At 42.3% G+C, this 21,294-nt stretch overlaps 1 protein-coding gene across 4 annotated transcripts in view; it reads right to left on the reverse strand.

Moving 5' to 3' along the window:
- Positions 1 to 7,250: 7,250 nt before the first annotated feature.
- The window catches only part of AQP4 (aquaporin 4), a 59,442-nt gene continuing 45,398 nt past the window's right edge, over positions 7,251 to 21,294 (reverse strand). Inside the window, exons 6-8 of one of the 4 annotated variants that reach the window (XM_053247456.1) lie at positions 11,889 to 11,962; positions 10,812 to 10,939; positions 7,251 to 7,419 (exon numbers count right to left, since the gene is read on the reverse strand). In XM_053247456.1, the coding sequence (XP_053103431.1) occupies positions 10,906 to 10,939; positions 11,889 to 11,962 (108 nt within the window). In that variant the 3' untranslated portion in view covers positions 7,251 to 7,419; positions 10,812 to 10,905. The remainder of the gene's footprint in view (positions 7,420 to 10,811; positions 10,940 to 11,888; positions 11,963 to 21,294) is intronic. The other 3 variants (XM_053247453.1, XM_053247451.1, XM_053247454.1) reach the window with 3 other exon arrangements.

Consider the following 21,294-nt stretch of genomic DNA (forward strand, 5'->3'; position numbering starts at 1 on the left):
TTGAGTCTTCTTCACCTCCCACTTTAATCCAGTGTGAGGGGGTGGTTTTTGAGTCCCCACAGTTGCTTTCTGCAGGTCTTCTCTCAGAGACTCCAAGAGAAGCGTCTTGCTCGGTCAGCGTTGGAACCGGAAGTTGTCAATTTTTGCTTTTATAACATTTGTTCATAGTGATTGTTCCTGGGCTGCAAAAATGAGACCTTCTGTTTCTTTCTTCAGTGACCCCTTCTTTAACCACAGCCATGTTGTGCTATTGTTGACTTTCGATTGTATGTTATTAAAGAACTGGCCGTGAAATGGTTTGTTGTGCCATTTTTCTTGTTGATTCCTCATCTTCTGTTTTTTGTATTCGTACTTTGATTCCTTTATTATCAACAGTCCTGTCTTACTCACTTCCTGTAGCGTTTCTTCTTGGCTTTCATTGATGTATTCCGCCAATGCTGGTTTTTCTTCTTCAGCAGACTGTCTGACTTGCAACATTCCACATCCACCTTCATTTCTTGGCAGGTACAGCCTATCAATATCACTTCTTGGGTGCAGGGCATGATTGATGGTCATTATTTTCTTGGTTTTCCGATCCAGCCCATCCAATTCTGCTTGTGTCCAATCAACAATACCTGCTGAATATCAGATTACAGGAATTGCTCATGTGTTGATTGCTTTGATAGTGTTACTATTATTAAGTTTGGACTTCAGTGTCTTTCCTACTTGGCTGATATATTCCTTACTAACTTTGGTCTTCACTTCAGCATGCTTGATCTTGTCACTTTTGGAGTATGCCCTAATGTTTATAACTTTCCTCAGGTGACAGACTCTTTATGTTGTTTCTGTTTGGCATCCCAATTCCTTCACTAGTTGTCATTTTTCTTCGATTTATTGCTAATATAGCACATTTGTCCAGTCCAAACTCCATTGCAATATCATGGCTAAAAATTCCAGTCATATTGAGTAATGACTCAATTTCAGATGGTGACTTTCCGTAAAGCTTTAGATTTTCTATATAACGAAGGTGGGAAAGCCTAACTGATGTTTTTGAAGTTTGGTATCCATGTTTTGTTTTATTCAAGATAATGGATAGCGGAATTAGGGAGATTACAAAAAGTAAAGGTGACAATGAGTATCCTTGAAATATACCTCTCCGGATGTTAACTTCTCCCACTTCTTCTCCGTTTACTCACAAATGAATTTTCCATGTGTTCATTGCCTTTTTTTAATCAAACATTTTAATGTTATTATTCACTCCAGTCATATCCAGGCATTTTAAAATCCAGTTATGTGGTGGTGGTGGTGGTGGTTATTCCATCCTCATCCTCATCATCCTCATCATTTTGTTCAAATTCTATACCGCTCTTCCAAAAATGGCTCACGGTGGTTTAAACAGAAAAATAATAAATAAACAAGATGGATCCCTGTCCCCAAAGGGCTCACAATCTAAAAGAAACTGGCAGGCATTTGCCTGTAGGCATTTGCATTTAGCCTGTAGGCAAATATTTAGGGAATGAACACCATTTCCTGATGATGCAGGTGAAAAGGAGAAGTAGATTTGGGTGTCATCAGCATACTGATAACACCCAGCACCAAACCTCCTCACCCAGCGGTTTCATGTAGATATTAAAAAGCACTGGTACCCTGAGGGACTCCATATAACCGCTCCCATTTTGAAGAACAATTGTCATCAAGCTCCACCATCTGGAATCTACCCGAGAGATAGGAGTGTAACCACTGCAAAGCAGTGCCCCCTATCCCCAACTCCCCCAGGAGATCCAGAAGGATACCATGGTCGATGGTATTGAACACCGCTGAGAGATCCAAAAGAACCAACAGAGTCACACTCCTTCTGTCGATTCCCCAGTAGAGGTCATCCATCAGGCTGACCAAGGCTGTCTCAATCCCATAGCCAGCTCTAAAACCAGTTTGAAATGGACCTAGATAATCAGTTTCCTCCAAAGCCACGTGGAGCTGGTTGGCCACCACCCTCTCAATCACCTTACCCAATCATGGGGGATTGAAGATTGGTTTATAACTATCCATTGCTAAGGGGTCCAGGGAAGGCTTCTTAAGAAGTCTGACCATTGCCTCCTTCAAACATGGAGGCATCCTACCCTTCCGCAGCAATGCATTTATGATATTAACCAGGCCACCTCCAACAATCTCCCTGCTATATAAAAGCAGCCAAGTTGGGCAAGGAGCCAGAAACCAAGTGGTCCACACCCTCAGGAGTCACAAACTGAAACGGAAACAACCTAATACTGCAAGAGGGATTGCTGGACACCTCCTTCATAGACCCTGCAGAAATAGTGGAGTCCAAGTCAGCCCGAATATAGGAGATTTTGTCCGCAAAGAACTCATTAAAGGCATCAAAGCAAAACACTTCTGGGAACTGATTTGAAGATGAAGATGAAATTTGATTTGAAGATGAAATTAAACTCCCCACAACCTGGGATAGCTCTGCCGAACGCGAACCTGCAGACGCAATGCACGCTGACCAAAATCCCGTTTTTGCTGCATGCACCACTACCACATAAGCCTTAAAATGGGTTCTATGCCGCACTCTGTCAAATTCAAGCCAAGTCCTCCTCCACTTGCGTTCCGGTCGCCTACCCAGCTGCTTCAGCCTTTGCAGCTCCTTGGTGTACCAAGGGGCTATTTTTGAAGCAGGTTGGGAGGGACGCTTAAGAGCAATAATGTCTACTGCCCTGGTGAGTTCCCTGTTCCAGGTTCCCACCAGGGCATCAACAGAATCACCAGCCACACCAACTTCAAAACCTTCCAAGGCCTTTTGGAAACCTTCTGGGTCCAGCAGCCTTTTTGGGTGGACCATCCTAATAGGTCCATCACCCCTGCAGGGATGGGTTGTAGCTGTGAAACCAACCTTTACCAGGTAGTGGTCATATAGCTCATGTAAGTCTAGACTTCTGCCCCAAACATATTTAGTATAAGCACAGTCTAGTATTTATGTAACCAACAGCACTACAACTCATATTATTGAATATACTAAGCAATTATTTAACATCCATAACGTATTATTTAATTTATTTTAATAATTTATTGTTTGATAGGCCAAATGGCAAGACTCTGTATGGTCACAAATAAAGAGAAATTGGGAGAGAAGTTGTCCCTCAGGCAAAATGCCCCTTGGTTGCAGAGCCTACATACCACCTTCTTTGCCCAGGGCTGTGCCTAAAACCCAACTTAGTTCTTGTATCTGTGCTTGCTCTTCTGCATACAGATATACAGACTGACGTCAAAAAAATGTCCTTGATGTTGAAACTGCTGACACTGGCTTGGCCTGTTGTACAGCCCAGTCATATACATTTTACTCAGAAGCAAGAGCTGCTTGGAGTTCAGTGGGACTTACTATCAAATAAGGGTGCTCAGGATCACATAACATTTGCTATTTCTGATTAAGGGTCTAACCTTAAGGAGTTTTGTGGATGGAAAGAACACAACCCAGTGCCAGCTCCAGATTTTGGGGCACCTTTGGGCAGCATGCCAACCCCGCCAACCTCCTCTTTCAGTGGCCCCTCTTCCTCTTCCCTGTCATTATTTATGGTTGCTTGCTTTCCAGAAGAGTAAGCAGATGATAGCAACTGCAATTGCTGCTTTCTTGTTCATCCCCTCTTGACCAGAGGGTAGGTGAGCAAGCAAGCAACGACAGTAAGGAGGAGCAGCCGCTGCCGCAGAGCTCTCTGAGTAAACGCTGACCCATGATACCATCCCTGCTCCAATCTATTTTGGTATAATGATGTATTGATCAATGTATATGGCACTTTACAGAATGCAAGACGATAGGTCCTTGCTCCAAGGAGTTTGCAATCTAAAATTTGACACAGAGGAGGCAACAGAGTAAGGGGAAAGTGGTGGTGGAGGCAAGATCAACAAGGAAAACATTGAAATTATTTCAGTAACACAGACTTCTTTGACTTCGAGTAGGGTATGAAGACTAAGAGGTTGTGCCAAAGGCATCTCAAAAAAGGAAGGTTTTGAGGAAGAATTTGAAGGAAGAGGTGGAATCCACAGATGTTCTGTCAGGCACTTAGCCTTGGGTGTTTGGGGTTTCTTTTAAATGATGGCCAACAGAATCTGAACCTTCTGACTCTAAAGCAAATGCTAAAGTCTCCATTTTGCTGAAAGCGACAAGAATATGTTGAGAGGACGTTTAAGCAAACCCATGTCTTATAGTTGCTCTTTTCTCTCTGTTGGCTTCCATATTCCTCATTTTTCTCCTCACTATTGTTCTTAATTACTATCATTTGTTACCATCTTTCTTTCTGACAAAACTCCTGGGTCTTTAATAGTGCACGACAGATGGAGATTGTCTAGCAGTGGTGCACCACATCTTCTGGTTAGCTCTATGAGTGCAACAAAGCTTATTCTCACTCATGCAACACCAAGAAGGGAATAGGATTGTATTGTACACTTTACATACTTTAATTCCTGTGTCAGAAAAAGTAAAATATAAAGCAACCTTTAATTTCCTGTTATGGCATACAAATAGTCATAGTGTAATATTTAGGACTGCCCAAGGATAAAAAAGGGTATGCAACTTTGTTGACGAGGTACAGGGAAGGAAAAAACCCATCTGATTAAATGAACTCTTCCTCCTCCTGCTGGTCAGAGAAGTGAACTGTTCTTTGCTGCCTTATAAACAACCATTTTCTTTTGTTTAATAGCATCTATGCCATCTCAGCACAATATCTCTTCTGATATATGTGTTTGCTTGGGGGCGTTTTTAATATGTCTTTAAAAAACTTATGAGCAGGAGGCTCTAATAAGCAGAAAAACAATGCTAGCTAACCCTCCTTTTAATAAAAGTGCTTTAGAATGAGTTTATCTGGCTTAATACTGTTTTCAAAGCCATAGCTAATATAATAATCTACTGCAAGATTATTAAAATGCTGCAAAAACATTGCATTCTGACCTGCTATTTCAAGCAATGAATGTGTCTTAAGCCGGAGAATTCCTTGGCACCACATACATGAACAAAATAAAATGCAGCAAGCAAAGAAACCATGCAGTCAATTCAAGATATATTTTTAAAATGAAATTTCCAATCAAAATATGTTACTGCCTACTATTATTTATATGCTACTTTTCACCAAAAAGTTCTCAAAGCAGTTTACCTAGGGAGAAAAATCAATATTATGCATAGAAAACAAGATCTTCAAACAACACATGTGATTAGCATGATCAGAAAGCAGTACAGATAGTACTTGTAAAGTGAAGTTATATACCTGAAATGTACTGATTGAGAGATTTGGTTCCCCCCCCCCCCAAAAAAACCCACCACACACCACAAACCTTATTGGAGTTTTAGAAAATCTATGTCTGCAATGCAGCTTCTATTTAATTAGCAAAGAAGAAAAACTCTTCATTAATTAATCTAACAATTTAGGTCAGGTTTTCAACAGAATGTCATTGAAACAGGCATTTCTGTTTTGAAAAGTTGTTGTTCTGTATGTAATAAGGGCTGGGGACTGTATAGTAGAAATAGCCAGTTGGTGAACCCAGTTTCCTGCTGTGTATACACAAAGCATATGTTTTTTTCCAATTTTGTATGTTCAGTAACAAGACCAAGCTAAGGATTACATTTCTCATATGACGGCTTAACAAAACAACATTCACTCACTGATTTTTGTCATTCACTTCTGACCATCAGACAGGTATTTGGACTGATGACAAAGAGCAAACATCTCCCATCTTCCATTGCAAGCCCCTTCAGCCATCTTCACACCCATTCTCAAAGAAATCAATATCTAATTTCCCTTGAGTATCTTAAAGGTCACAGAAATATATATTGATGTTAGTGATATCTTTATCCTGATCTTATTTGAGCTATTCTAGGGTCATGAGTAGAATTGGACTTCTTCAAATTCATAGTCACAGCAGGGTTAAAAACAACAAGCAAGTTGCAGGGATATATGTTTTGATTAGTTTTTCATGGCCTAAATTAAAGTGGGGAGACCCTGGGGGAGGTCAGCTTGTCTCATTCTCATAATAAGCAACTTGGTCACAGGAAACAGTTCAAAACGAAAAGCGCTAATATTATTTGTATGAAATAGAAGACGAGCAGTTTATTACAGAACATTTTCACATCACTGACATAGCTCTAGGGCTTCTTCATGATAAGGGTAATGCTCACACCACTTGTCCTGGGGTATGGAAGCCATTTTGTATGAACATATTGGGACAGAGAGCCCCTGATGCCATGTATAGGTAATTTTGGACCCTGGACTTAATGGGCATATGCCCCCCCTCCATATCTGTATCTGTATCTGTATCTGTACAGGTGAAACTCAGAAAATTAGAATATCGTGCAAAAGTCCATTAATTTCAGTAATGCAAATTAAAAGGTGAAACTGATATATGAGACAGACGCATTACATGCAAAGTGAGATAAGTCAAGCCTTAATTTGTTATAATTGTGATGATCATGGCGTACAGCTCATGAAAATCCCAAATCCACAATCTCAGAAAATTAGAATATTACATGGAACCAATAAGACAAGGATTGAAGAATAGAACAATATCGGACCTCTGAAAAGTATACAGTGTACTGTGCTTGATTGGCCAGCAAACTCGCCTGACCTGACCCCATAGAGAATCTATGGGGCATTGCCAAGAGAAGGATGAGAGACATGAGACCAAACAATGCAGAATTGCTGAAGGCCGCTAATGAAGCAGCCTGGTCTTCCATAATACCTCATCAGTGCCACAGGCTGATAGCATCCATGCCACGCCGCATTGAGGCAGTAATTGCTGCAAAAGGGGCCCAAACCAAGTACTGAATACATATGCATGCTTATACTTTTCAGAGGTCCGATATTGTTCTATTCTTCAATCCTTGTCTTCTTGGTTCCATGTAATATTCTAATTTTCTGAGATTGTGGATTTGGGGTTTTCATGAGCTGTACGCCATGATCATCACAATTATAACAAATTAAGGCTTGACGTATCTCGCTTTGCATGTAATGCGTCTGTCTCATATATCAGTTTCACCTTTTAATTTGCATTACTGAAATTAATGGACTTTTGCACGATATTCTAATTTTCTGAGTTTCACCTGTATCTGTCTATCTATCTATCTATCTATCTATCTATCTATCTATCTATCTATCTATCTATCAATCACCACAAACCCACAGGTTTGGGCCAGAATGCATATATGGGGGGTGGGGGAGGACTAGCTTTGCAGTTCAAACACAAAACCAACTTGGACATATAGTGCGGTGCTGGGGCGAAAGAATTAAAACGACAACACATATCCCTTGTTTCACAGTTCTCATGCAGATGTTTTGGATCACAAACAACTTGAGCATAGTACATTAGTTTAAAAAAGCTTGTTTATTCAGATGTAACAGTTCCAATTTCAATAGTGGTGAAGTACTCTATGGATAGAGACAGCTGTTTCTGGCAGCTTTCCTGCAGTAGGGAGAAATTAATTAAAAACAACAGGATTAACCAGATTCCTTGAAGTAACAATACACAGAGTCCTGCCATCTTTGACTACATGTGTGCCCAATTTCAGAATTCTAAGCCCAGCCATTCTGGCAATATAAAGAATCAGGCAAAGGAGGGGGCATATAGTACTTCTTTACGAAGGCAAAGGGCAGATTCCTTCACAGGGGGGGTGGTATGATGGTCAGTGGGGTGGGGGGCTTCAATTCAGAAGTTTTTTTAAATTTTCTGTCATGAAACCAGCCACTTATAGGACTTTTGGGAAGTTTTTTAAAAATTAAAAAATAACTAAATATCAGCACATTGACTGATCTGCTTCAAAACCAATACACAGAGTCCTGATAACCTGTTCTACATGTGCCAGATTTCAGGACTCTAGACCAAGCCATTCCAGAAATATAACAGGGACCCTCTTTTCCCTTGGTGAAGATCAGGGCTCCCTCTAGGAGAGTGAGCACAAAGACCTGGGCCCCCAGGTTCATGCCTAATGGCAACCCAGCCTGATGTATTGCTAACACTTTGTTCCACAGAAAATATAATTGTTAGGAAAAAAATCCAGAAGTTCATCATGCGTTACTTAATTTAAAAATTAAAATTTGAGTTCAAATTTTTGAATTTAATTTTGAAATTTATGAAATTTGAAATTTAAAAATGCTACCCTAAAGTTGCATTATAGGAGCTAGCTAATGCAAATTGTCAACCAGAAAGCATTATCATTGGTTTGTTCCAAAATGTAACAGCACGCATCAGAGTCCTTCAGAGAATATTTTACCAGAGGCTAGTTATGGTAGATGCATAAAAAGTTTATGACAGAACTAACCATTTTATTTCAGAGACTGTTGATTCTTATTGGCTGGCAAACCCTATCCAGACTTAGAAAAAACTAACATTTCTTGATGAAGGTTTCCCTGGAACTCTGACAGGTTCTCAAAGGAGGACTAAGGCAAGCACATAAATGACCACAGGGGGTTACATTCTTTTCTTTGTACAAGTAACAAGATTTTTAAAAATGATTTTGCAAATTCTGAAAAATGTGTGCTACTGTTACACTCCTTTAAGCGCTCTACCACTTCCTATTGTGTTCTATAGTTCATGAACTACTTAACTACTTATAGAGGCTGTTCTTATGGGCAGCTAAGTCCGGACTAGGGCAGCCGAGCCCAGACTTGGCTGCCCATGAGAACCCGTGGGAACCGAGTGGCTCCCAGCAGCGCCTCAGCAGCAGACCCGCCTAGGGAGCCAGCCTCTTAAATGAGGTTAAGGGAGCGAGTGCTCCCTTACTCCGTTTCCTGCATCTTGTGCCAGCTCTGACTGCTTGGGCTGTGCTGGCTGCTCCCCACCCATCACTGGGGGGATCCCCACAATTAACCGTGCACACGCACGGTGCATTGTGGGATCTCCGGGGGCTGAACAAAATGTTCCGGCCTCGGCTGCACGTGTGGGAGCGTGGAGCACACTCCAACCACCGATCCTTCGATCTGTGGGGAAGGTAAGCTCTTTGGAGCCTTCCCCACCCACCTGCTCTCGGCAATCATGAGAATCGCCCCATAGTTTCTTTGCTATAGTTCCTGCCAATGTCTTGTTAATGAGTGCTACCAGATTAGGGGGAGGAATCTATAAGACATATCAGTAATATTTCAAATAATAAAATATTATTTCAATATTCTCTGATCTGCACCTTTTGTATTGTCTATCACCATCTCTCTGAACCAAGCAATGGCAGAATATATCACCCTGAGAATTTCTGGAGAGACAACTTTTATCTTATCTACTGACTTGATTTCCGAGATGGGGATTTATTTATTTTTATTTTTTAATTAATCATATTTATCTACCACCTGATAGATATATCTGTAGGCGGTGTACGCAATCCAAATCACAATATTAAAAAATGGGATTCATGGGATGCTGTAAATCAAGCAGCAAGTGCAGGATCATTCACTCTTACAGGGGTGGCCCTTCACTGAGGCGATGCGAGGCAGCTGCCTTGAGGAGCAGATTCCTGAGGCACCAGCAAGGTTGTATTATGCCCCTTGCTGTCTCCGCCACCTCACCTACTGCCTCCCACTGTTTGAAAGAGGGAAGATAGGCAGTATAGGCTTCAGGTGCCATCTTTGCTCCCTAACACAGACCTGAACATGGACAATTTAGTCACTCTGTTTTTCTTCTCTCATGGATAATGTGAACTATCTAACATTGTATAGGAAAATGTCTTTAGTAGGGATGTGAGAACCGGCTCGATTCGAACTGCAGTTTGAATAGAACCAGCCCCGTTTGGCTGATCTGAGTTCAAACTGGACCAGCCCCAGTTCTAAAAGAACTGGCCGGAACCGGTTTGGGGATATACTTGTAAATGGGACTCCAGTGAGTTGGCCAACCCGTACACACCTCTAGTCTTTAGCACCATTATGGAGAGATAAGAACTGTGTCACCAAAAGAATATTTAAATCTGACACCCACAGGCACCATTTTAAACAAGATACACTTAATTCATTCACCAAATGCAACATGGGGTAGTATCCTGTGCCCATCTCAATGTTAAATCTGGTAGAACTGAGTATGTTCATGTTCCAAATACTTTCCTAATTATATTTTATTACTGTACAGGTTCTCCCCTACATAGCAACTGCCAATTAACTCCATTTACTCAGAGGAGAAAACTGCATCCAGATGGTTTAAGTGACTTGTCATGCTTAAATTTATTCCTCCTTTGGCTGGTTAATCTTTGATTAACGAAGCCCAAAAATGGAGATTGCAGTATATCACTATGTCAAATTAAATGTTTTAAGAGAATTGAAAAGTAGCATCATGCCTTTAGATGCATGCATCCCCCCCCCTGCCATTTTCTAATGAAAAAGCATTTAAATATATTCTGTATAATAAACTGTATAATATATAACTTCCCTGGACCAATGTCTAAATATGTTACCAAAACTAAGTTTTAGAAGTTGAACATTTCATAAGAGGTGAATTAATATTTACTATTCTACTACAGGTAAAGTTGTGCTGTCGAGTCGGTGTCAACTCCCTGTGACCACAGAGCCCTGTGGTTTTCTTTGGTAGAATACAGGAGGGGTTTACCATTGCCATCTCCCACGCAGTATGAGATGATGCCTTTCAGCACCTTCCTATATCGCTGCTGCCCGATATAGGAGTTTACCATATTCTGGGAAACACACCAGTGGAGATTCGAACCAAGAGCCTCCTGCTTGCTAGGCAGGTTGCTTTTGCACTGTGACATTGTACAACAGAACGGGGTAATACTCCTTCTTGTGTCAATACTTTTACTCTCAATCACAAGAGATTTGGCCAACTTTCCTACTAAAGCACTCAGTCCTCATAATTCTCTCTCTTACAGATATTTGGTAGAGCAGTAGGCATTTGGATGTAGATGGCTCAGGTTCAGATCCCTCCTTGGTTGTGAGCTTTGCTGTATTGGCCTTGGGCATATCACCATCTTTCAGTCAAACACCTTGTAGGATGGCTGTGAAGATAAAGGAGATAAGTACTGTAAAGCAAATTAGGAACATAGGAACATCGGAAACTGCCATATACTGAGTCAGACCATTGGTCTATCTAGCTCAGTATTGTCTTCACAGACTGGCAGCAGCTTCTCCAAGGTTGCAGGCAGGAATCTCATTGCATTGTGTGCTTTACAATGCACAGTAATTATTCATAATAAATTGGTTTCTGCAGACATTTTGAGATGACGCTCTCCTTTCATAATCTACAAAATAAAGCAAAAGATCAAAATTCGGGTTATTCAGCTGTTGTTGCCAGTTCTAGCAAGTGCACGAGGGAGAGTCACTCTTTCTTTTCCTGCTTTCTCTCCATCTAGTAGAGAGCAGCTTCTCTTGACCTAGTTTTGAAATCTCCTGTTGGACTGTTCAGATATGTCGATGCACGCACCCTAGCCTACCCCTTCTCAATTAAAACTCTGAATGTATATGTGTACCACCACACCTTCCCCCTGCTTTTTACCTGAGCAACACTTGACTAACACCTAGCCTGACTCGGTTCAGTCTGGGATTCTCAGCAAGGCTCTTCACTGGAGAGCAATAAGCAATCTTTTCATTTCGCAGAGACACAAATCCCTTGAAACAATCTGACTGTGAGAGAGCCACCATTTCCTGCCAGCAAGCAAAGCCCTGTTTCCAGTAATTGCAGAAGCCATTAGTAAAAGGGAGGGGGAAGAGGAGGGGAAGGAGCAGGGAAGCAAGACACAAAAGGGAATAAATACTGTACATAGCCTGAAGCGCTTTCCCTCCCACACACATGATTCACTGTTGTTCCCTGCCTCACATGGGAAAACGTTGTCCTGCTGAAAATATACCTTACAGGCAGCTCTGCCTCAGAGACCTCACATATGCATATTGATAACACACACTTTGTAATGCCTAGAGTTGTTTTTAATGAGGCATGCTGAAATGTACCAACAACTTTCGCTGTTCTCCTTCTGTGTGCCACAGATGATTTTTGCCAGTGTTTCCTGGTGTCCCCTTGTCCCCTGTGAACAAGATAAAAGATGGCAAACAATAATTCCGAATGGCAGGGCCTGAGAAGAACACAAGCCTATGCCAACATATCAGATATGTCTGGTCAAATCTGGGCAAAATCCAGATATTTTTAATTCTTTAAGTCAAGTAAGGAAAGTAAAGACCACTAAGAGAGTATTATTATTATTATTATTATTATTATTATTATTATTATTATTATTATTAAATATTTAAAGTAACAAATAATAATTTCTCAATTTTCTGCAACTGTATACTTTTGATGTTGAGTTTGTTTTTCCAGTAGCTGTAGTCTCCAGCCCTGGTTGCTCAGCTGAAGATCCTGAGTCCTGTAACCTATTTTTCGACAAGTGCCCAGGTACTCTAGCACTCGACGCGGTCCTTGTTGACCCAGGTGAAGACCCTGGTTATGGGATTAGGCACATTTAGTCTGACTTCTCAGCAGAGGTTGTCTGGTTTGGGTGACCCTCCAGCATAGCCCTCTGCATCCTTGAAGCTTGCAAGCCCCTCTACCTCATCAAGGCTGTGCCCAGTGGTGGGGCACTGATAGGCATTTAGCGCACAATATGCCAGATCTAGCAGTCATTGAGAAGAATCGGGTTCTGATAATTGATATTGCAGTCCCAGGGGATAGACAAGTTGGCTATAGAAAAGTCTGACAGTCATCGAGAATAATCGGGTTCTGATAACTGATATTGCAATCCCAGGGGATAGCCGAGTTGGTGAAAAACAACTGGAGAAAATAACTAAATACAAGGACCTTCAGATTGAAATTGAGCAGCTCTGGAAAAAGAAAACAGTAGTGGCGCCAATAGTTGTTGGTGCCCTTTGTGCAGTACCAAAAGAACATGAACACCATCTTGAGACGTTGGGCATCAATAAAATGACAACACATCAGCTACAGGAGGCCACACTACTCAGCACGAATACTACGACACTATCTTTAATTTTTCTTTGGTTATCCTAGACCCTTGGGAAGGGCCCGATAATTAAAGCACCAAATCCAGTCAATAACATCTGGTAGACTGTGTGTAAATAATAAATAAATAAATAAATAAATAAATAATGACTAGAGAGGTGGAACCCAAGGCCTGGAAAGTTATTTTGAACCCAGAAGTGAAATTCCATCCTTCCAGCTGCTTCTCACAAAAATCCGCATCTCCCTAGGCCCTGTAAGGGATCCCCCCCACCACACATAACCAACCTTTTTGCCTGCCCCATCCTTTTGCTTCCCAGTTTTCTTGTGCCTTGACAGCCTGCTGCACCTTGCATTGAAAATATAAATACAAATATAAAAAGGCAAAAGAAAGTGTGAAGAGTGGCCCAAGTGCAACTGTCTAAAATGGCAAGGTAAAAAGACTCTAAGGAAGTATCCAGTTTGTTTGGTTTTTAAAAAAAATTAGCAAGATGTGAGAGCTATGGTTACAATGGTCGACAATGGTTTACAATGTCAAAAGTTAATTCAGTATTTTAGCTCATGTGGAAAGTACCAGTCTTCACCACATGAGGGTGTGCTTAAATGAAATCCGCTGCTTAGAGGTAGGTGTGTCATGCAGTTTTCATTTTTTAAATGTGTATTTCTGATTCCTGTTTTCTCTTTAATTCTACTGGCTTAGAGCTTAGGGGTGGAGAGCTGGTCTTGTGGTAGTGAGCATGAATTGTCCCTTTTGCTAAGTATGGACTAAGTATCCCCAGGTGGTTCTCTCTGGGAACTTAAAAGCCAAGGAGATAATTTGGCAGCGGATTTGGGACATAGTGACTCAGGATGACAGGGCCCAAGTCAGACATTTATCTTTCTTAGGTAATGCAACTCACCCTCATAGACCAGCTAAATGTTTACATGAGCTTGTTCAATCCTGCCAAATCAAGAATGGCATTTGCCTTGGCAGCTTGAATGCACTGCCCTCAGCTCTCTTAGAGGGTCGCTATCTCAGTATTCCTTTTGCTCAAAGGATATGCCCATGTCAGACAGGAGTGGTTGAGACAATTGATCACATGTTGCCTCACTGTTTATTTTATAGAGATATCCGGGTAGCACTTTTGTCACCTATTTTGTCTAGATTCCCAGGTAGGCCACTGGCGTTTTATGTGTCTTTCTTTTTGTCTGGCAATGATATTAATGTTAATGTTAATATATTAATATTAATGATATTAATTTTTCCACCAAGGTGGCAAAATTTTGCCACATTGCAAGAGGTGTAAGGAAGCAATTGGTAAAATCATGAGTGTTGACTGTATTATATATTGTTATATTGTAAATAGTGTTTTGTAAGAAAGTACTGGCAGAATCATGATTGCTGGAGGTTACTACTTATCTGTTGTGTTGTAGTATTGTCTGGACAATGACCAAACTAAAGATTCCATTCCATTCCATACTCTTTTGCTAAGCAGAGTTCACCTTGATTTGCATTTGGACACCTGACTACACGTGGGCATTGTTAGCTGTAAGACATTCCCCTTAGGGGAGGGGGCCACAGCTCAGTAGTAGATTATCTGCTTCGCATGCAGAAGGTCCCAAGATCAATCTCTGGCATCTCCAGGTAGGGCTGGGAAGGACTCCTGCCTGACATGTTGGAGACCCACTGCTGGTCAACACAGACAATACTGAGCTAGATGGACCAGTGTCTGACTTGGTAAAGGGGAGCTTCCTAAGTCCCTATGACTGAAATAAGACATTTTATTTTATTTTATTTTATTTTTTAACATATTTTTATACTGCCCCAAAGTTACGTCTCTGGGCGGTTTACAACAGAAAATGTTAACAGAAAAGTTAAAACATTAGTTAAAACAAATAAACGACAACAGAGAAATTAAAACATGGGTTAAAATAAATGACAGCAAAAAGTTAAAACATTACAACAATTTAAAATTTTAAAACAATGTTAAAACGGTATTTAATTAAAAGCCTGGGTGAACAGATGTGTCTTTAAAGATTTTTTAAATATTTGTCAGAGATGGGGAGGCTCTTATTTCAGCAGGGAGCATGTTCGAAAGCTTTGGGGCAGCAGTGGAGAAGGCCCGTCCCCGAGTAGCCACCAGACGAGCTGGTGACAACTGCAGACGGACCTCTCCTGATGATCTCAATGGGTGGTGGGGTTCATGATGAAGAAGACATTCTGTTAAATACCCAGGGTCCAAGCTGTTTAGGGCTTTATAGGTTATAACCAGCACCTTGTATTTTGAAACTTATCGGCAACTTATCAACAGCCAATGTAGGTCTTTCAATACAGGAGTGATATGGTCTCTCCAAGATGACCCAGAGACCAACCTGGCTACGGCATTCTGAACCAGCTTTGTTATTATTTTACTTTTGTTATTTTACTTTTTAAGGTACGATTCCAAATAACTGAAGGCCTGCAGTTTGTCAGGGCCTGCAGTTTGTCAGACACCATCTACATGAAAGGATATATGAATTGTGCTGATGCCATTAAGTTAAACATGCCAGTTATCAGCAGTTGTATAACTCATGATGCATTCAGATTTGGCTGGCCTCAGGACGAAGATGAAGCCCTCCTGCACTGGGTAATGCTGTATGAATGATGGGTCAAGCAGAGCTGTACTAATGTAATGCCACTGCCCAACACTACACTTAAGCACTACACTAGTGCCTAAGAGTGTGGACTCTGACTCAGGGAGTCTCCCATTCAGATCTTGCCTCAGCAATGGACTTTCTAGCCCTATTCAGACATTATGCTATACAAGTGTACCAATATCTGTACACTTGTACATGTGTTTGTGTGACTGATTGCACCTGTATTCATGTTAAAAGTTAACCTGGGTACAGACTCCTCAAATGCATGGTTCAGATAGGAAGTGTACTGTTGTACCTGCGTTTAACATAATGTGTGAATTTGCATGCTGATGTGACATGGAGTCTGCAGAGAACAGCGCTGCAGCCATGCACTGCCTTTTGGAGGGCGGGCACCACAGCCAGAAAAGCGGTGAGGTGGCAGATAAGCAGGTAAGGAGCTGCTTACCTGCTTTGAAGGGAATCGCTCCCCACCCCACCAAACCAGTTCAAATGCTAGCCCCGAGATGGTTCAGCGCTTCCCAGAGGAGGCACTGAACTGGCTCATGCATATTCCTACATGGTTCATTCTGGTGTGGCTTGATCCATACCACCTTTCTCTGTATGAATCTACCAATCCCCCAAGGACATCTGGTGCGGTTCTTCCGCATATAGGTTTGCTTTCTAAAGGATGATTTGTAGTGACATATAGGAGGGCCTTTTTCATGGGTCTTTTTTTACCCTGTTGAAAGCTTTGCCACGAAACTTGATTGGTGTATAATCAGCAGTTAAAAACCTTTTACTTCCAACAAGATTTTAAAAAAATTGTTCTTTGGTTAATTTTTGTTTTAGCTCCTATTAATGATTAATTATGATTGACAGTTTTAATGCCATATTTATGATCTATATATTTAATTCTCTTACAGCTGACTGAGGAGAGAACTACATGGGGATGCGTGGGGATGTTTGGCAGGCCCCGCCCCCACTGCAGCCACGACCAATGAAAAGGCGGGGGCGGAGCTGCTGCTCAGCACTGGGACAGACAATGGGCTTAGGAGGGGATGTGGTGGCAGCACAGCCGTCCAAAAATGGCTGACTGGCTGGCTGGCTGGCAGGCAGGGAGGGAGGGAGGGAGGGAGCCGGGTGGCAGGCAAAGCCCCACTTCCTGGAGGAGGCTGCCGGCAGGCTTAGGAGGAGGCACGGTGGCGGTGGGGGGAGAGCAGCCTGGTGGTGGGGGGAAGCAGCCTGGCAGGGAGTGGGGGAGAAGCCCCACCGGCCTTAGGAGAAGCCTGGCCGGCAGGCATAGCCCCACCAGCCTCAGGAGGGAGGAGGCAAGTGGTGGGAGGCAGCGGCGGCGGGCCTGGGTTGAGGAGGTGGTTGTTGCCGGGCTGGCCAGTGGCCTGAGAAAAGGGCACGGGTTGAAGAGGCGGCTGTTGCCAGGTTGGCCGGAGGCCCGAGGAGAAGCGGCTGCTGCTGGGCCGGCCGGTGGGCTGAGGGGGAGTGGCCACCGGTGGACTGAAGGAAAGCAGCCACCAGTGGGCCAAGGATGAGGGATGAGCTGGGGGAGAGAGCGAGTGAGGGGGTTGTGGGGGGCAGAGAGCGAGAGCGAGAGGATTGTGGGGGCAGAGCGTGTGAGCGAGAGGGTTGTGGGGGGCAGAGCGCATGAGCGAGTGGGTTGTGGGAGGCAGAGCATGCAAGCGAGAGGGTTGTGGGGGCAGAGGATGCGAGCGAGAGGGTTGTGGGGGAGACAGTTGTGGGGGGAGACAGACAGAGAGCAAGTTGTGGGGGGGAGTGAGTTGTGGGAGGAGGGGGGGATGCCACAGGCTCAGTGTACTACCGCACAGATCCTCTGTGCGAGTTCAGCTAGTTTCTTATAAATTGTGTAAGCTGGTTTGGGCATTTCCACTGGATGGGAAGAGTTGGGCAAATAAATAAATAGACGATCACCAACTGTCCTTTTTTAATTTATTTGCGGAGCTATAACCACTGCTGTATTTGGTGCATCATTGTGGAAAGGACAAACCTTTAGAGCTTAATTTTACCCCAGGTAAAGTGCATCTACATGTATGACTCTGACTCAGATTCCCAAGACAGAATCAGAATCAGACCCAGAATGTGCCCAATCCATACCTTTCATTCAGAGGATCATTCAAGTTTAATGAAGACTTGATATTCTACTCAAATGAATAATAAAATTTGAACTACATTATTTCATTAGTTAATAAATCTAATATTTATCTTTTTTGCTTCAGGCAGTTCACATTAATAAAAGGACTCTATAGAGTCCTTTTATGACCTACACACATATGCTGTTAAAGAGAATGCAGCTTTTCAGATGGTTTCATAAAAGGTATTCATGGGAGCCGTGTACAATATCACAAGACTACATTTATATCCTAGTTGAGTGTACTAGGATATAAATGAACGCATAAAAACATTTTAAAACTTTCAGTATTTGGACTTGAATTAGAGAGACTTGGGTTCAGCCACTTGGTGACCTTGGAACCAACAGGGAGGTGGACAAAATCCAGCTTCCCAAAAAGCTGATTGGTGTCATGACTGATCATCTGAAGCTGCAGGAGTACAAGATATCTGTGGACTTTAAAATGTGACCAAAATCTGATGTCAGTATAAAATTGTGATACTGTAAGTTGAAGTCAAGAAACAGAATGTGTGAGATTCTACGCTGCAGCCGTAGCCATGGAAGGAAGATGGTAATGGTAATGTTACTCATGTTCAGACTTAAGGAAAAGCCATTCCTGGTTTTACAATGAACAAAACTTGAATTAGATAGTTATTGAAAAATACAAAACAAAAAACAAAACAAAAAACCCACCCTTTTTTCAGATGGCAAAGTTAGAAATCATTTGTCAATGATCAAATACATATGTGCACAATGCAGATTTTTTTTTAAAGGGATGGAAACATTATTTGTGCAGTTAGTTAAGAATATGATTCCATAGTTATGGACCAGTGCTGCCTTTCTTTTCTGAGAAAACACACAAACACACACACACACACACACACACACTAAATCTGTGAGTGGTTTCTACTGTAAGAATTTACTAAGCAGAGGTTTAAACAACCCCACTTTTCTTTTCTGCATTCATTGTGTTAAGGTCAGTCGTTTGTCTTACAGTTAATAGAGATCCAAGTCTTGAGCTGCATCTGAAGCTGCCATGCCAGCTGGGGGGGAAAAGGTTACTGTGTTTTTTGTAGCTTTTAAAAAACAGATAGAAAGTATAGGTGAGCAGACGCTGTTGGATGAATTTTGTGCCAGACGTAAAATATATCAGCAGTTTAAAAACCTTTGGTTTAAGATGAAGGTTAAAATGCTTTAAATTTTCACACATACTCTAAAAAAGATGGAAATTGCAAGTTAAGGTGCTCATCTTAACTTCCATGCCATGTAGAGAGTAAAGACTTTGTACAGCCATATGTATTATTCTGGCTTTAGAAATTAGGTTCTGTGCACTCACACACTGGAGCTCTTCTCACGAACAGTGAGAAGAGCTCCAGGCAGTCTTTGGGGAGAGTGGATTTTACTTACTTACCCTCTCCACAGACAATAGTTAACTCTTCCTTGGGTGGGCAGATCACCCGCCCAAACGAGCACGAGTTCCTGCCGCTGGCTCCGGGGGTCGGGTGCAGGGAAGCACCACCATGTGGCCCCAATAATGCACTGCACAAGTGTGCAATGCATTACTGGGACACCCTGCCCCCCGAGTGTGCCCACTGTGGCTGCAAGCAGCCGGGGCAGACACACATTTTTTTAAAAAGAGGTCAAGGGAGCACTCGCTCCCTTAACCTCCTTTTAGTGGGAGGCTACTTTGGGGGATTTGCCACTACGTAGCCACCAAGATTGAGCCTGATCCTGGAGGTTCACATGAGTGTGCAAAACTGGGCTGGGCTCTCTTAGCCTGGTTTTGCCTGCTCATGTGAATAGTCTCATTGCCTTGTGAAAGTTGCCCTTTCAACTCTAAGTATTTATATGGTAAAATCATTCATATCCGGCAAGACTGAAAGACACTGCCTGACAAACAGAGCAAGGACAAAGTGGTGCTGCAAGAGGGCAAAACTAACAGAACTTCCCAACTAACTGCACTGGCGCTGGGGGTGAGCAGCCAGTTTTGACACCCTCCCCTCCCCCCGGAGGTCCTCCATGCCACCTGAAAATATGTCCCTGAAGGTTGCACAGCCCTCATATATTTCTGGGTGTCTCACAAGGCTTCCTGGGGAAGGTTGCAAATGGTTGCCGCTTCCCTCCTGCACAGGTGCCACTAGTTGGGAAGTTCTGTTCTCTTGCACCCTTGCATTCAGAAAAACTGGTTTTTTGTTTTGCACTTTCTGTTATTGGGGTTTTACCATTCTGGAGTCCTTCCCCAAGGCCACTTCACTTATTTAAAAAAGACCACTTTTTGATGCATCTCCAACCTTTAAAAGCAGTTGTGTGAACCCACCCACCCTGTCTCTCACAATACACATATTGTGCCAGTGTAACCCCTTTAGTATCAGAACTGCAAGGATATTGGATGAAGAGACAAATTAGGGGACAACCCCTGTGCCAGTGTAACCAGAATTGCTAATGCAGATCTGTGAGAAGCAAGGAGAAGAGAGCATGGAGCCGCCAGCTGTAACCAGACAGAATTAGCTGGAAGAATGGCTAATTTCTAGAATGCCAGAGCTCTGGCATGCAACAGAGTAGAGCGGATGGACCAGTTGCCTTACCCAGAAACAGGATCACAGCAAGAGCCAAGCCAGTGGTTGCACTACCCCGTCTGGAGCACTGATTTTCCTTGCAGACATATTTTTCAACAAAAGGAAACAAAACATGTTTGTTTTCTATTTGTGACATTTCCATTTAAAGAATAAAAGCTCCTTTTTCAAATCAGAGAATGTCTGCATAATTAAAATCAGTGGTAGCTGGTATCCCCCTCTTTTAAATACCCCAAACTCCATTTTTACCCACCCAAGGTTCCTCATGATGGATTTTTCAATATCACGATCACCCTAATACTTAAGAGTGTATGGGCCATTAATTGATTGATTGATTAAATACATATATACCACCTATTACAGCAGTCTCAAGGCAGTTTACAAAAATAAAAACAAAAAAAATTAAAAACAAAATAAAACACATAAAATTCAAATTAAAACAAAACATCAGTACAATTCAACCAAAAGCCTGGCTGAAGAGGTGTATCTTCAATTGTTCAGCAATCCAATAACACATGCTAGTTAGTGAAGATGCTTTAAACAGTCGCTCACATACTACTCAATGTCATGTGGGTGGTAGAAGACATGATCATGCTGCTGTGTGTGCATGTAGACTCCATTGATGGTGCTGTGTCCCAGGGGAACTCCACTCTGATGGAAATTTGCACCAGTACAGTTGGAGAGCAGCATAACAGAACTTCCCAACTAACTGTAACATTGAACTGGGGAAACATCCGTATTTGACACCCTTCCCTTCTCCAGGAAGCACCACCCTCAAATATATGTCCCCGAGGGTTGCTCAGCTCTCAGGAACATATTTTGGGTTGGTAAAGAGGGCTTTCTGGAGAAGAAGAGGGCATCACAACTTGCTGCTTCCCCTTGTATTGATGCAGTTAGTCAGAAAATTCTGTTAGGCTGTTCTTTTGCTGCACGGTTGCATCCTTGCTCTGTATGACAGTCAGTGTCAGCTGTTCATTCCACACCTTTGATCTCAGTGGGTTAGTATTTGTTGGTTATAGAAAATGGACACTCTTTTTCAAAGCTTGCAACATAGTCAAAAAGAGTTTCTCTTATGTTAAAAAATTGAAATGCCCTCATATT

Source organism: Hemicordylus capensis, chromosome 4 (genome assembly GCF_027244095.1).
Source record: "Hemicordylus capensis ecotype Gifberg chromosome 4, rHemCap1.1.pri, whole genome shotgun sequence".
NCBI lineage: Eukaryota > Metazoa > Chordata > Lepidosauria > Squamata > Cordylidae > Hemicordylus > Hemicordylus capensis.